The sequence below is a fragment of the Aspergillus alliaceus genome (genome assembly GCF_009176365.1).
Source record: "Aspergillus alliaceus strain CBS 536.65 unplaced genomic scaffold BDW43scaffold_50, whole genome shotgun sequence".
Taxonomy (NCBI): domain Eukaryota; kingdom Fungi; phylum Ascomycota; class Eurotiomycetes; order Eurotiales; family Aspergillaceae; genus Aspergillus; species Aspergillus alliaceus.
This window is the reverse complement of record NW_022474733.1, coordinates 129,922-145,365: the sequence shown is the minus strand read 5'-3', so window position 1 is coordinate 145,365 and position 15,444 is coordinate 129,922. Positions and strand designations below refer to the sequence as shown.

At 50.0% G+C, this 15,444-nt stretch overlaps 4 protein-coding genes across 4 annotated transcripts; 2 read left to right on the top strand and 2 right to left on the bottom strand.

Moving 5' to 3' along the window:
- Positions 1-593: 593 nt before the first annotated feature.
- BDW43DRAFT_314711 (S-adenosyl-L-methionine-dependent methyltransferase) lies at positions 594-2,032 on the top strand (the record flags this gene model as incomplete). Its single annotated transcript, XM_032047875.1, has 4 exons — positions 594-1,528; positions 1,585-1,746; positions 1,807-1,846; positions 1,910-2,032. 4 exons carry the CDS (start codon positions 594-596, stop codon positions 2,030-2,032), a joined length of 1,260 nt encoding a protein of 419 aa, XP_031896512.1.
- A 233-nt stretch (positions 2,033-2,265) lies between these two features.
- BDW43DRAFT_322049 (type I polyketide synthase) lies at positions 2,266-7,951 on the bottom strand (the record flags this gene model as incomplete). Its single annotated transcript, XM_032049471.1, has 8 exons — positions 7,627-7,951; positions 7,291-7,570; positions 6,076-7,212; positions 5,885-6,005; positions 3,663-5,812; positions 2,801-3,603; positions 2,616-2,713; positions 2,266-2,555 (listed from the first exon to the last, which is right to left on the bottom strand). The coding sequence occupies exons 1-8, from the start codon at positions 7,944-7,946 to the stop codon at positions 2,266-2,268; spliced, it is 5,199 nt and encodes a 1,732-aa protein (XP_031896511.1). The 5' UTR covers positions 7,947-7,951.
- A 2,532-nt stretch (positions 7,952-10,483) lies between these two features.
- BDW43DRAFT_314708 (NAD(P)/FAD-dependent oxidoreductase) lies at positions 10,484-12,414 on the bottom strand (the record flags this gene model as incomplete). The annotated part of the gene is made up of 6 exons (XM_032047874.1): positions 10,484-10,839; positions 10,913-11,455; positions 11,524-11,952; positions 12,017-12,056; positions 12,135-12,231; positions 12,290-12,414. 6 exons carry the CDS (start codon positions 12,412-12,414, stop codon positions 10,484-10,486), a joined length of 1,590 nt encoding a protein of 529 aa, XP_031896510.1.
- A 1,385-nt stretch (positions 12,415-13,799) lies between these two features.
- Positions 13,800-14,842, top strand: BDW43DRAFT_314707 (uncharacterized protein; the record flags this gene model as incomplete). The annotated part of the gene is made up of 2 exons (XM_032047873.1): positions 13,800-13,883; positions 14,171-14,842. 2 exons carry the CDS (start codon positions 13,800-13,802, stop codon positions 14,840-14,842), a joined length of 756 nt encoding a protein of 251 aa, XP_031896509.1.
- Between the last annotated feature and the right edge of the window lie 602 nt (positions 14,843-15,444).

Genomic DNA, 15,444 nt, shown 5'->3' with positions numbered 1-15,444 from the left:
AGGTCACCGTAGGCCATTGTCTCACTGGAATGCCGCGCATGTACAGCGTTGAGGATCAAGAAGGGAATGTATTGGATAAAGGCTAGGAAGGTGACAAGTGAAGTAGAGGAGCTTGATGAGCGGTTTGTGGTGCGCGAGCATCGAGAGCACTTGCTATTGGTGTCACTCAAAATCGCTACGCTCGATATGATATCTTTCCAGCTTCTCAATATTGCTACAGAATTACTGGTCCTCGAGGATTTCTTTGCCCACGCTTCATTCCTGGGCCGTTCGTAGTCTCGCACGTATGTATCTTAGTCTATATTACAAGCGTAGTAATAGGAACTTGCGCCAAAGTCCAATTTTGTCACATGTTTGTCGAAATAACCATGTTCTAGGACCCTGAGGTCATTATCTTGCGTACCCTAGTCTTGCGTTGCTTACATTCTAGTAATCATGCGTTGCTTACACCCTAGTAATCATGCGTTGCTCAACTCCGTCAATGACATGATGTATTACTCTCATTAGAGACGTCTCATATAAATCAAGTCCGGAGGCTCTCCACAGCATGAGTTGGACAGCATTTGTCGGCTTCCAAATGTCACAGTACTGCTATGGCCTCTAATACAAGTCTATCCGCTCACTTGGTGAAGATAATCAGCGACAACACTACCAAAATAGAGGCATACCGCCAGGAACAAGGATTGCCGCCCCTTAGTCTAGGGCCTGATGCACCGCTTGACGTCAAATATCCACCCAATATCGAACAATGTCGACGGGCCATTATCGATGCTAGCCTGGAGCTGGGCGACCTGGCCACGGGTCCTGTCGAACTGCGTCTCGTACCCGGGTGGGCAGTCATGACCATGTTTGCCGTGACCCAATTCATCTTCGACTTTGACATTGCCCACCGGGTACCTCTCACAGGCGACGTGTCGTACGATGACCTCTCCAAGACTGTCAACATCGGTGCGTCCGTTCTCCGTCAGGTCCTGCGTGCGGGTATGCCCTACCACATGTTCTACGAACCACGACCAGGCCACGTGGCGCATACGGCGACGACCAAGGTCATGGCGCGGGAGCCACTAATCAAAGACTGGACCGGCCTGTCCACGGACGTCTTATTTCCCGGTGCTGCTGGGTTGACCGAAGCCTTGAAGAAAGAGCCCGCGGCCAACGACCCCGCCAAAACCGGTTTCATGCTCGCCAAAGGAGACGGCGAGTCCGGCATGTACATGTATCTTCAGAAGCATCCTGAGCAGGCACGAAGATTTGCAGGCGTCATGGGGGCATTCCAACAAGATAAGGCGTACGCGCCACAACACCTTATCAACAGCTGGCCGAATGATGTGCGGAGCGGTAAACTCGTCGACCTGGGCGGATCTACGGGCACCGTCGCCTTTGCGCTGGCCGAGGTGTTCCCAGGACTCGAGATCGTGGTCCAGGACTTGCCCGGGACGCTCGAAGCTGCCCAAGTCCGAGAGGGCAAGAATGTGTCGTTCATGCCTCATGACTTTTTCAACGAGCAGCCTGTCAAGGACGCAGACGTGTACGTGAAGGCCAATACATCAGATCTCTCATTCCCGCGCTAACCGTTGAACCCAGATATATGTTTCGCTGGGTCTTGCACAACTGGCCCGATGCTCATGTCCAACGCATCCTGAGAGCTTTGATCCCATCGCTGAAGCCTGGTGCCAAGGTCATCATCTTTGACGAGATCATGCCTCCCGCTGGCACGATGACTTTGAGCGTCGAGCGAAATCAAAGGTAAGCTACTGGACTCATTGCGCACTTTCCTTTGGACGATGCTGATTGCGAGCGTTTCAGAAACATTGATTTCGGCATGTTGATCCTTTTCAACTCCAAGGTACGCATACCCAGAGAGACCAACACATTTTTCTCCATTCTCACTAGGAAATCTTAAATGCAGATACGTGACGTTGAGGAATGGAAAGAAGTCATTACTCAGTCAGACCAGCGTTACAAGGTCACGGATATCAGGTATCCTGAGCATTCTCGACTTTCCCTCATTGAAATCGTATGGCAGCCATAAAGGTCTGACATGCATCGCGACCCATCGCTGTAAACGTCTCACATAAGCCACTAGATAGAAGGAGAATTCAAACTTCTTATTCTCATCTTAAACTAACAAGTGTAAATGAATGAACCTTTTCGTACCTCTATAAATACTAGGTACAGATGTGTTTTTGGAAGCCACGTCGAGCCCACGTAACTGATACCTCAAAAATCTAAAAACGCACGGCAGGAAAACAAGCACACAGTCTGTTAGGAAACCACCTTCTTCAAATCCCCAATCGTTGCCACCTCGAGGTAGAACGCATCACGAATCTCGATGCCAAGATTCTCTCGCAACTTCTGTGAAATAACGAGCGACATGAGCGAGTCAAGTCCAATATCCGTAATTTCACATTCGTCGGTCAGTAAGCCTATATCCACAGCGAGTTCTTCGGCCAATATGACCATAGCGCGTGATGCAACATCATCACCATCAGCTTCTTCGTGGCCGCTGTCGCTGTCAGTTTCTTCTACTTGACCATCCGGAGGTGGCGAACCTCCTGGCGTTAGAAGATTGTAATCGAGCTGAGGCATCATCTTTGGACTACCACCAGACTTACTGATCTGTCCAGAACATGGAGGAGTTATGGCAGATGTGGGGCGTGTAGCAGTCATCTTCGCCGCCGCCGCAGTCGCCATGGCTTTTTCGTGTAGAGAACTTGCAGGTGGTAGTGGGTTTGGATCTGCATATCTCTTCTTTTTGGTAGGAGGAGCAGAAGGAGATGTGCCTGCTGGGCGAAAGAACCGATTCAGCATCAGTCTCGGCCACTGCCTGAACAAGATGGCTTCGACCATGCCCACAATCTCGCCGTCCTGTAGAATGTAGACGTCACCGACGTAAGAACCAAGCTTGCTATTATCATCCGCACCCTCTGGCACCATCCTCACGTATGCGAGATATCGACCACCAGGGGTCAACGGCTTGGCAAAACGCATGGACTTCCATGAAGGCGTGATGAAGAAGTTGTTGGTATTGTCAAAGTGGGTGCCACCATTCAGAATGAAGCCAGACAGAGATACGACACCATCGATGAAATGTGGTGGCACAGCCCAGTCTCCTTGGGTGTCTGCAGGGAAGAGGACTTCGGCCACGGCTTCGTCTTCGTTGAGTATGACCGATTGCATGGTGCGATACATGCTAGAGTAATCCACCAGCTTACCAAAGAGGGTGTATGCAAGTTCGGTGGTGAGTTTGTTTGCCGTACCCTTGATTGACATAGCATTGAGTGCGTCAATGCGACTGGTAACAAGCTTAGTTATTCGAGCCCAATCGGACAACCAGGTAGAAGCGTCTTCGTAGTAAGCTATAGCATGACAGTACCATTTGTCATTGGCTGGGTTGAACCACTTAATCTTGACATCGCCCTTCTCGAGGTTGGCTTCAGCATTAACAAGAATGGGATGTGGATCAAGAGGGTTTGCATCTTTCACTACCGGATCGTGATACTCGAAGTTGGCCACATTGATACCCATTCCACTGAATATTGATGAGAATGCCTTTTCTTGGATCCTTTGGGCTAGCGTAAAGGCCATGTCGGCGTGAAGAAACTATCACAGGTTAGAAGGTTTGAGCAAAGGAGGAGTTTATTAGTTTATTATCAACTTACCGACGAAGCAACACCATAACCGTTCATGGCATGCCCTTCTATCACATCTTTGAGTGATGGATCGGTCATGTTGGATTCGCCCAAGACTTGGACTGTCAACGAGTCGTAATCTTCGGAGTAAAGTCGATGAATACTGGATGTTCGAAACCCGCTAACAACTGGAAGTGATGGCTCTGGTAAAACCTGGCCCTTAGTCAAATTCCAATCTCCTCGGTACTGGATCCAATAGTTTTTGTTGTTCCAAGCGTAGGTGGGCACGTGGACAAGTCGAAGTGCTTGCTCAAATGGACGATGGTATTCATTCCAGTCGATGTTGAGCCCTGCCTCGTATAGATTGCTCAGCAACTTCACTAAAGATATCCAATTGTCGCTATCTCGCTGTAGGCTGGAGCACACTAGACGAGTGTCGGCGAGCGTACGGCTGATGAAACCGCTGCATACGGGGTGATGGCCCAACTCAAGCCAGACGGTGGATTTCGACACCACGCCAACTTCCAACGCCGCATTGAGAGCTCCAGCAAAGTCGACCGTCGTTCGTAGAGAGGTGGGTAAATAAGATGAATCGATGTTAGCGCCTTTCTCAATGACTGCCGAGTCTCGAGGAGATATAATGGGAATGCTGGGCTTGTTGTAAACGATCCCTTGGGTTTGGCGAATGAGATCATTGACGACATTGTCCATCTGAGCCGTATGATACGCATGTGGCACATCCAGACGCGTCGTCCTATACCCTGCTTTGGATAGACGAGCCGAAAACGCTTCCAGATGCTCAACTGTGCCGCCAATAACAGTCTCATTTGGGCTGTTGATACAAGATACTTCAAATGGAGAACCATCTGCTTCACGCGTAATATCGGCCACCGAAGCGCGAACGGAGACCATGCCATGGGTGTAAGATGAGCAGTTGGACTCAAGAATGGTTGCTCGTGTCCCGACGAGGAAGACTGTGTCACTGTCAGACAGCACACCCGCCACAGCCAGTGCGGCATATTCACCCAGGCTGTGTCCAATGACCGCACATGGCATAATACCAAACGTCATGCATAGTCGGGCGAGAGCAATTTCAACACATATAATAGAGAGATGTATGGAGGAGGCTGGCAGGTTTTCGCGAGCACTTGTTCCATCGATAGCAGGTAGGAATGACGGGAAGTTCTGACGACGTGCAAGACTGTCAAACTGTTTGAGCTGCGCGTGGAAGAAGGGAGAGTCGCGGTAAAGCTGCGCTCCGATTCCCACATAGAAAGTGCCTTGGCCAGCAAAAGTAAAAGCGACCGAGGGTCGTTTCACTAAAATCGGAGTCTGGGCCATGGCAGTTTCAATGTGCGGTTGAAGCTGTTTGACAGCGTCGGCCAAGGATCTTACTACAACGGATTTCCGGTATTCGTAGTGACGTCTCCTGGCAGAGAGGGTGTAGGCGACGTCGGCAAGAGATAAGTCTTGCGACGCTTCAATATACTCGACAAGGCGCCTGATATTAGAGCTGAGAGATTGAGCTGTCTTCGCTGAAACCGTAATAGCATGGGCTTCTCGTGTGTCTTCAGACAGCCGTGGCCTTGGGCTAGCCTCTTCAATAATCATGGCGGTGTTACCTCCAGCGGCGCCAAAGTTATTGACCATGGCCAACCTCTTCTGCGTGCCGGTCGGGCTCCAATTGGCAGCTTTAAATGGAATAACGACGCCCATCTTGCCCAAGTCTGGGAGTGCAGGATTTAAACCTGTCTTCACGCCGACATGAGGCGGAACAATGCCATTCTGGAAGACTAACATGGTCTTGACGAAAGCCATGATTCCCGCAGCAGCCTCTCCATGGCCCATATTAGCTTTTACAGAGCCCACATACAGGGGTATCGGTCGATGGCCATGTATACGGGGAGGCGCGAACACACTGGTCACAGATCTCATCTCGGTAGGATCACCAGCTTGCGTTCCTGTGCCGTGCATCTCCACGTAACCTACCGCCAGGGGGTCGATCCCAGCTCGTCGGACAATCTGGTCGTACAACAGAGCTTGCGCCGTGTCGTGAGGATGCGTAATCGAAACCGCTTCTGCCGAATGAGAAGTAGCTGCGGATAGGACTACCGCGAGGATGTTATCGTTGTCGGCTTCTGCATCCTCGAGTCGCTTTAAAACCACGCTTCCAACTCCATCTATTCAGCATTGCTAGTCAGTGGACATCTTGAAGATCACGCGGTGTTAAGGGTGCAAGGGCGACGTCATACCAGATCTACAGTATCCGTCCGCTCCCTCATCCCAAGTCTTACAGCCCCCCGTAGAGGAGAGAAAGTGGCCTTGGCTGAGCCCAGCATACACATCAGAGTTTGTGAGGATATTCATCCCTCCCTAGGGTAGTAGTCACGATTTTATCAGCGCTTGCAAATTGTTAGCCGTTAATATAAACAGCCAAACTTACAGTAATGGCCATGTCAACATCTCCACTCCACAGTGACGAGCACGCGGCTTGAATAGCTGCCAAACTCGAAGAGCATGCCGTGTCGACACTAAAGCTAGGGCCCCAGAAGTTGAAAAAGTAGTTGATACGTCCGGGACCAAACGCCCTGCATCCACCGGGGATAAAATAAGTGCCTACTTCCTGTCCAGAGTTGACTTCGCGATAGTCGTCGCTGGCTTGGCCGTAAAAGGTGCCAACACGCTGGCGATGGATGACGCCTCGACCGTTGACATACCCGGCGTTCTCCAGAGCTTCGTATGCCGTCACCAAGGCAAGACGCTGCATTGGGTCTGTTTGTTCAGCCTCTCTGGGTGACATGCCGAAGAACATAGCGTCGAACAGCCCCGGATTATCAACAAAGCAGCCGTATGGAGTCTTTGACGTATTCTGTCGTTTACCCGTGGGATCTACGTGTGTTTTGACATCGAATCGATCGGGAGGAACATGGCGGTGCATGTCTTGCCCCTGCATCAACCGCTCCCAGAATTCTTCGGTGGTGTCCGCGCCCGGGAAACGACATGCCATGCCTACGACAGCAATCTTGGACGATCGTGTGTCCTTCGGCGGACTTTTTCCGAGAACGAGATCCAATACAGCTGGCATCATAGCGAGGTCTGACACCGCTGCGTTGGGCAGTTCAATTCGCCAGCGTTCCAGCAGGTTCTGGTTATAGTGCGACGGCTGTATGCTAATCAGTTGCGCAGACTTGGGCTCCAGCTGCTTCAGTTGCTTGGTAACAGTGTCAATAATCAAGTCCCAGCGCACCCTCTCGGTCAATATCTCTTCCATGATCTGTTCGAGTAGGGGTCCGGCCTCTGTCTCCCGAAACGGCTCTCCGCTCACAGGCGATATTAACGGAATGTGCAGCTCCTGTGTGGATTCGATCTTGGAGACGACTTGTCCCACGTGCTCCATGCCATACACTCTGTCAGTATGCCACATACCCTGTATTTTCTTCATTGCCACGTTCTTCGTCTTCTTAAAGCCATTACACTCGGCAAAAAGCGCCTTCAGCGTTTTTGGCGGTCCACCTATGCTGACCGAGCCTCCAGCGTTGTCGATATTGAAGACTGACGCGCCATTGGTTGGAGGATAAGCCTATTGCATCCATTAGCATATCGCTAGTGACTTCCATTCCAGTTCTGCGCTGACTTTGTCTTCGTTGAATTTATTTACCGAGTCACGCGCGTCTTTCTCATCCACCCCGTGGACACAATATACCCAGGCGCCGTCGGCATTGATCTCATCGTGAGAGACCTCCAACGATCGACAAACTTGATCCACAACCAGACCAAACCGAAATGCAATTCGGGCGATATCTTGGGCGATGCTTGGTATCATGGAAATGCTCGGTGAGAGACCGATTGCAGCCGCCGAGAGTAGACCCGAGCCCCTTCCGATGAGTGAGGTACTGGCCGGTGTGAAATTGTACTCCAGTGGATGAGCCTCATGATATCTTGCCAGAATATTGGTGAGCTTTTTATCCCCATTGAATGGCTGGCTGACACTTACGCAACAAAGCTTCCCAATTGGAAAACGAGAACCAATACCCGCTCGATGGCCCCACCGAGCGGCGTCTTCCTTAACTGAACAACATGATCTGTCAAATCGAGGACGCTTTCGAATGGTGGGACATGGTCACGGTGGAGACGGCTTAGTCGACTACACTCGTCCTTCAATGCCAGTGTCACACACTCTAGCAAAGATGCCAGAACCACATGATCTCGCTCTTTGCTGAGCAAATTTAACTTTCGGAATAGGGTTCTTTGATCACCCTCTGGGTCTCCCTGGGGAATTTCTCCCGAAAAATACAAGACTTTGGCCGAAACCATGATGACAATATTTGCTTTGTTTGTTGGGAAGCTACAACAAGTGATCCTAGACTCTAGCAGGCATATGTCTTCCAAAACTGCGAGTATTTAAGCGGCGTTCAACGTCTGTCTATTGACTATCCAGCATTTGTCAGTCGGCTATTACGCGTCAGCATGCAAATACATTACCACACCATCTGAAATGCTTACTTTGCTTACTTGGGTGGCCTTATTGCGACCACGATTTCGAACCTGCGGTCCTAGTGGGGGTTTTTGATTCGCAAAACTGCAGGTACCTAGCTGTAGTGGTATTTTAGCCGGGAATGCTTGTACCTCCGGTTTGATCAATAGTACTTTAGATACACATACCAAATGCAACAACAGAGTAACAAGTATACCACCAACTCTCCACCGGTATTCAACTGCCTGGAAGCAACGCCGCTTCGAAATCAGTACCTAACATGTAGACGCCGCTATTTTCATCATTGTCCACTTCTAAAGCGCTGTTGGTATCGCCTATTTCGTCACTTTCGCCGGCAACACTACCAAACTCCTCACCTCGTTCCTCCTCCCTGTAGAACCTGAGATTCAAGTTAATATCTCAGGTTCGACTCCAAGACCATATAACCTAGACTGCCAATACTCGGGCTCCGAGTTGGATCGTGCCTGACGAGTCGCGAGCCCCTTACGAGGTCTACTACCAGAGAAGGACATTGTGGATGGCTCACTGGAGGGGGAGACGCATGTTAGATACGGCTATACTGTATACCGATGACACCAGCTCCTAGGGGAGCGCAACGGCAGGCTTGACGAATGCTCTATCAGCATCGACGCGGAAGTGCTCCGGGAATGGAGAGGTCTCGAGTGGGCGACACTCAACATTCCAGGGAGCAAGCAGCTAAGGACGTGGGTTTACCTAAACAACACCGGCGTGATATGGGGCCTACGAAGCAACGCTGCCCCATCCTCTCAATGGGCATACCACAGGTTCCATAAGGTCATGGACACGACACGCAAGGCGTGAAGGTCAAGTAGTGCCTGGGGAACTACAACATACCAAGGAAGGAGCTGGCAGATAAGCTAGCGAAACAAGGGTCGAAGTTCCTTGATACGGGCGAGGACTGATCCGCTGGCTTGTTAGGTGTAAGACCATTGATCCTTGTCTGGCAATGAACATGGCCGTCTCAAGGACTACCCAACAAAAGAGTGCGGTATCAAGTCAAGATGGCGAAGACACATAAAAAACGAACGCGGCTGGCAGTGGGGCAAACTGCTAGATAGGACATAAGAACGCTACCAGGGCTGGGGCCTCAAAGAGACTACCCAGTTTGGACAGGCCATAGTGACTTTGCATGGTACCATACGAAGCTCCAGCATGAGGATGCAACACTAGACTGCAGGTGCCTAATGACAAAGGAACTTACGCACTTCGTACGGGGTACATACTCCAGACTTACTTTCTTGAAGTGGCCGGACCCCCTCCCTGGCCGCCGAGAGGAGAGAAGAAATAGATACAGTACCTCCTAGTCCTCTACGATCCAGAAAAGTTCAAGAGGTTCGTGGGAATAACCGAATTCTGTACGAGTTAGGGGGGGGAGTGAGAGGAGGGTAAGACATTAGGGCAGTTGAGGAATAGGGGGAAGGTTAGGCGTGGTTTCATCTGATACGAAGGTTGGGTTGGCTTTAGGAGAAGCGGTGTAGGACAGAAACCAACTAATAGGGGCTGCAAGGCGGGAGTCAACAGCTCTGAATAGCTACGCGGTGAAACGCCGTGCCAACACACGTGCGAACACAATGCGAAACACAGGAACGTAGCAGTCCTGTCCTACAGATTGTCTTAAGGAGGCTGATGCCTACGGCAAGCTGACCTCAGAGGACACAGCGATAGATTGGCCGTAGGCTTACAAGCCGTCCAGCGAGTTTTGCTGAATGGGTTATATAGACCTAGCTACAGCACCCCACATGCCCCATGGGAGGCCTGGGTCACCACTTAGCAGTGGCTTGATCCCCTGGCGCTAAACACTACAACCACAACGACGACGATAAAGGTTGGCGGAGAGCGTTGCCATTATGAAAAACAAGTAGTTGACTGCAAGGAAAAGAAGACGATGTCTGAGAGGGAGATGCTCACCTACCTTACACCGCAGTGGCAGTTCTGTACTAATTGGCCGCATAATCGCGCATCCTTATGGAGGTGGCGACTACAAGCTAAGGAGGTGAGGTGGAGTCGCGGCGGACTAATGAGCTTCACCCGTGGCTGCATGAAAACTCGGATTACGGTAGAAGTCTGACAGAATTAAATAATCATGTTTTTATTTGTTCGATTCGATTTACATACTGCCAAGTACATCACTTCTTCCCTGTTGCATTCCTCTCTATTTTTCAGGCAGCAGGCAACAAGCCTCTCGTATCGCAGGTAGGCCAGGTGTGGTATGGAGTCTGTGGGGCATCGTATATTCGAGAATGCTATGGAACTCTGTCATCCATCCTGCTGTTCGTTTATATAAACTACTACTGTAGACCTAGGTAGCTTCTTAGATCCTGAGAAAGAGACAACCCTAATCTACATGTTGAAAACTACCTGCACGGTCACGACAAAGTCCTAGACTCCCACGCTTGAGTCGAGCTTTCAGGCCGTCTATATTGCTGTTCTCGAAATCCTCAAGCTCACCCATGGGGAGGATTGAATGCATGGCGCGCATGCGCTGAAGGGCTGCCGTCTCCTCCGGCGAAAGTTTCCCGAGCAGTTGTGCTTGCTCGGGTGTGCCTTTTGCCTCCACGATGTTGGTCAACTTTCCTTGCAGCTCTGTGTCGTGCAGGTCGTTGAGCGCATTAAGGCAGAGGTCGATAGTTTCGGTGATCGACTCTGTCGTAGTCTTTGGTGCCGTTTCCTTGTCTGCGACTCCTTGGATGACTGTCCGAATTTGGAGCTGTTAGCATCATAATATACATTACGGTCCACAATAGAAGGTGTAGGGTGACCTCACCTGGCCTGAGGATCGCGAATGCTCGATCAAAGCCTTCCTCATCAAGGTCAGACAGGATCGGCTGTTCTTGCATGCGGATTTGCTTGAGAGCAGCCATTACCACAACAAGGAATAACGTGTACCCTTCGTGAACCTTTTTCGCGTACCACTTGGAGGCATCGAATTCGTTGCAGTCTCCCCGGATGGACGCATGGATGGACGTCGCCGCTGCCAGGGCACTGGACAGGGCCAGATGATGACCAGATGAGAAGAAGGGGTCAATGAAACATCCTGCATCGCCGACCATACGGAAGTTTGGACCGGCATAGGCGCTGGCACTATAGGAATAATCTGTGGCTTGTCTGATACCAGAAGCCAGTTCCGCCGGTTCCAAATACGAAGATATCGTCGGGCAGAGTCCAACTAAGCTCGCCAGGGTTTCGGCCTCCGTTGTCCCTTCCGGCAATGCCTTCTTCTTGGCAAGGAAAATATCCTTTCGAACAACAGCTCCGATTGATACTGTGCCGTTGTGCAAAGGCAACATCCACACCCAGCCTGATCCATCTATGGACACACACGATTACCCGGTCAGCGACCAGCAAGCAAGATTTTCATAAACATGACGGACTCACCTCTCATGCCTTCGGATATGGGCTGATTTTCGCGGTCTGTTCCTGGGCTTGGTGGAATATTACCCTTGAAGTACCCCCACATCGCAATGTTTCTGAAACTTTCGTTAAACTTGCGATTCTTGAGGTACTTGGTCGACAGAACACCAGCTCGACCCGTCGCATCCACCAAGTAATCGAACGATATGGTACCAGAACGACCATCTTTCGTCGTCCATTCGGCCGAAACAGGTCGTCCAGGGTTGGCCAATTTGTGTAGGCTGGAGAACTCCTCGTTCTTATAAGGCTCAAAATTGACCGACTTCAAGGAGACATTCTCGAAGGTCATTGCACCGCTCTTTGCGGCATGGCGAAAAAGAATCTCGTCCGATTCGGACCTTACCACATTCCAAGAATATCCATTAGGACCGTTGGCCCGGATGAAGTCAGTGTCTGTGATGCCATTATATTAGGACGTAGCTCCAACACATTGCCAAGGTTATTTGGCTCTACTAACATCCCGCACTCTTTGCGTTGAGCTTGAAAAATGCACCGAGCTGCGTCTGCAGGTCAGCCTATCTGAACTTGCACGAGAGATATAAATGCCCCGTTCCCCCACTCAATGAATATCTTACCTTCTTCTGGAATCCATGCTGCTCGAAAGTGTCTTCCAGGTCGATAAAACGTAGTAAGTATCTCATTGAAGGGAGCAGGCTCTCTCCAATGTGGTATCTACACAAGTTAGTTGCTCAGGCGGGCAATATGTGAGATCTGGCACACGGATCCATACCGGGGGTGGCTGTCTGCTTCGAGCAAGACAACATCAACGCCTTCACGTGCGAGAGCAGCCGCGGTATAAGAACCTCCAGGGCCACCCCCTGCTACGAGAACGGTACAAGATTGAGGAATCGCCATCTTCGAGTTATGATAAGTTGAATACTGAGTATTCTAATCGCAGTTGGGTGATGTGGAAGCTATAAGAGCCTTGCGGGGGCGGAGTTGGTTTATCGGGCCCTAATCTGGTAACTAATTGGGAATACCTCAGTCAGCATTATGGATAATGGTGCTTACCAAGGATTATTGGTGCTTATTTTCATGACTTTCCGTAATGCTTCCAATGGGGAGATAATCAATCCTGTTTGCCTCAATCTTCGCCTTATGCAGGCAGTCATCGACCTCTCCAAAACCATCAATAAGACCAGCTAATACAGCCCAATTGGGAACGTCCATGTAACGGTGGGACGTCAGTTTACCGTAATTAATATAATTTACGGTAAATTAAAGAAATTGGTAAATTAAACGGTAAATACAGCTAGTCCTGATTTGGAAACCACCTTTTGTACACCAGCAACTCCAGACGCGTCGACCTTTCGTACCTGCAGGATACCAGATGTCAGCGACGGTGGTCCAAAAGGAGAATTTATTGATCTATTCCGAGTTTGTGAGGTTATCTGCTCCGATAGACACAAGGGCACATGGGAAAGGTTTATTATAGGCTCTATCTAATATATTTTTAATGCAAACTTATACAATATCGACATTACGACTGGCGACATGCACTCAAACGTATCTCGCATGGAGAAGCATCTGGGGGAATGTTCTTCCTGCCACGCAACTTTATCAGAGAAACCCCGAAAATCGATCCAGAAAACTCTTTCTTTCACACAACAGCCCATTAAAATGCGCCAGATTTCGAAGGATGAGGCCGAAAATCTTGAAAAGCTAGACCCTTCTCAAATGTATGGCAAACCATATATGAGAGCATTCATTTCAGCTTTGGAGCCAGCTTTCATGCCACGTGATCGGAGAGCCTCTAGGGGTGAGATTCTTGATATATGTTACAGCGAAACAAAAAGCCAGGTTGGGGATGTCCTAGGCCGAACCTGGACTAACAATCTAATTGTCGACTAATCTTCGACTATCAGCTGAGATAGAATCATAACTTTCCGCGTCAACACATCTTCCGGCCCCTTCTGCATTAGATACGAGGGTAGACCAACCAGAACATGGTCATCTCAACGTCAAGCTACATATTAAGTTCTCTCCCCCATCAGAAAGGCATCGAAACTCAGCTTGAAAACCTCAGCAGCATGTCCATGTTTTGCTACCAATCCAGCTTCGAGTTATGCAGCTCGTGGCCGAGCGAAATAGCCAAAGAACAAATATCAGTAGCCAATCTCCTACATCCGGAAAGCCACCCAGTCTTGTTGGCAAGACAAATGCTGCTTTTCGCAGTAGGGTTGCAATACCTGTCTCCCGCAAAAGCGATACCTGGCCTAACCAAGCATCATCGCGCCATTATGGAGCAGCTAGCAGATTCGGCCGTCAAGCTGGCGAACGCGAATGACGTCCTGCTGGGCACGCTGGAAGGTCTCGAGTCTCGAGTACCTTATTCTTGAAGGCTTTTATCATATAGATGGCGGCAACATCCGACGATCCTGGATCTCAATGTGCCGTGCTGTCATGAAAGCACAGGTATTGGGCCTGCATCGATCAGGTCACTGAGTAATGGCCGCCAGAACGCAGGCGGCCATTGCAACTTGCGGGTCACGAAGTAGACTCGGCGGGTGCCATCCGGGAAACTCGACGAGTTTGGGACCATATATTTTATTACTCTTTAGTGAACCAGCTCCATCTGTCATATATGCTAAACCTAAGGCATATGTCGCAGGGGATGTACTCGAGAATCGCCTGCACAAGCGCCAGCCGCGAGGTTCTTATCCGACATATTGGGATCCGTACGTTCAACCTAGTCACGGCCAGCTGTCGGATGGGCGATTTCGTGGCTCTGATTGCGGGTATGACACTGATGCTGGCCCACATCTTGAGCCATTGTAACAAGGGGACGGAAAACCTACTCGTACACCAGCGGGTGGGAGACCAGACTACAGTAGAGCGGGCTCTTGAGTGCATAGAATCTATGTCGGAGCTGCATGAGGATGTGCTCACAGCGAAACGTGTCGCCCTTCTCAAGAATTTGTTGGATATTGAGGCACGATCTGCAGAGAGGCACTTGGATGGCGGTCAAAAAGACGACCAAAACGTGTTGCTCGTCAAGGTGCCGTACGTTGGCGCCATTAGAATCGCGCGAGACGGTATCTCTATTGCACCCTTCGACATGGAGCAGGAGCAAGCTCCCCATGAGGGTGTTACAATTGGCGGCTTTGGATCTATCCTCGACAAAACACTCCACGGCTTCGACCATCATACTAACGTGGCCACGTCCGATGCTGCAGCGTCACGAGCAACTGCGCAGACAGTTTGGGGGGGGGGGGCATCATCAGCACGGCAGCACCGAAGGATAGAATCTTACGAGCCCCTTATGAGCGGTGATAATCATTAATTTCTAAATACCTGGGAACTTTCCTGATTTGCTTGGTGCGAGTGTCGATGCTGAGAGTCTTGATATTCTCCAATAAAAGTAAAGCCTTCAGAATGTTATAGAAGTAAAGGCTTGAATATTGTATAATACTTATAATTAGTAAAGCTATCTCTACCTGCATGGCACCACGATATAGGCTCCTTGACAACCCTTAATGGCACTGCATTGGCCTGTCCCCTTGTTGGTGTTAATTTATTCACTCTTAAGACTTGCCCTCTATACACAGCCTCACCTAAGGCCCCATTGGTATGTGATTAAGGTCACTTGTCCTTAATGAATATTAATGCCCTTCACCCTTTCGAGATCTACTACGCTGCTGACATGGAAGCCATGGAAGCTCGCAGGAAGCCAGGACGCCGAATACCCATCGGACTGTGTGGTGGCTACGCGCTCGAGACCTACATGCAGCGTTGGTTCGATCCAACCATTGCATTTTGAATCAGCTCTTCGCCACGATGGATAATGAAAATCTCGATGACAGCCAGTGACTATATGATGACCATGAACTTGACCACTCAACTCCTGCTCCTCCAGACGACGTTAGTAATTCCGCTGTCCTAAGC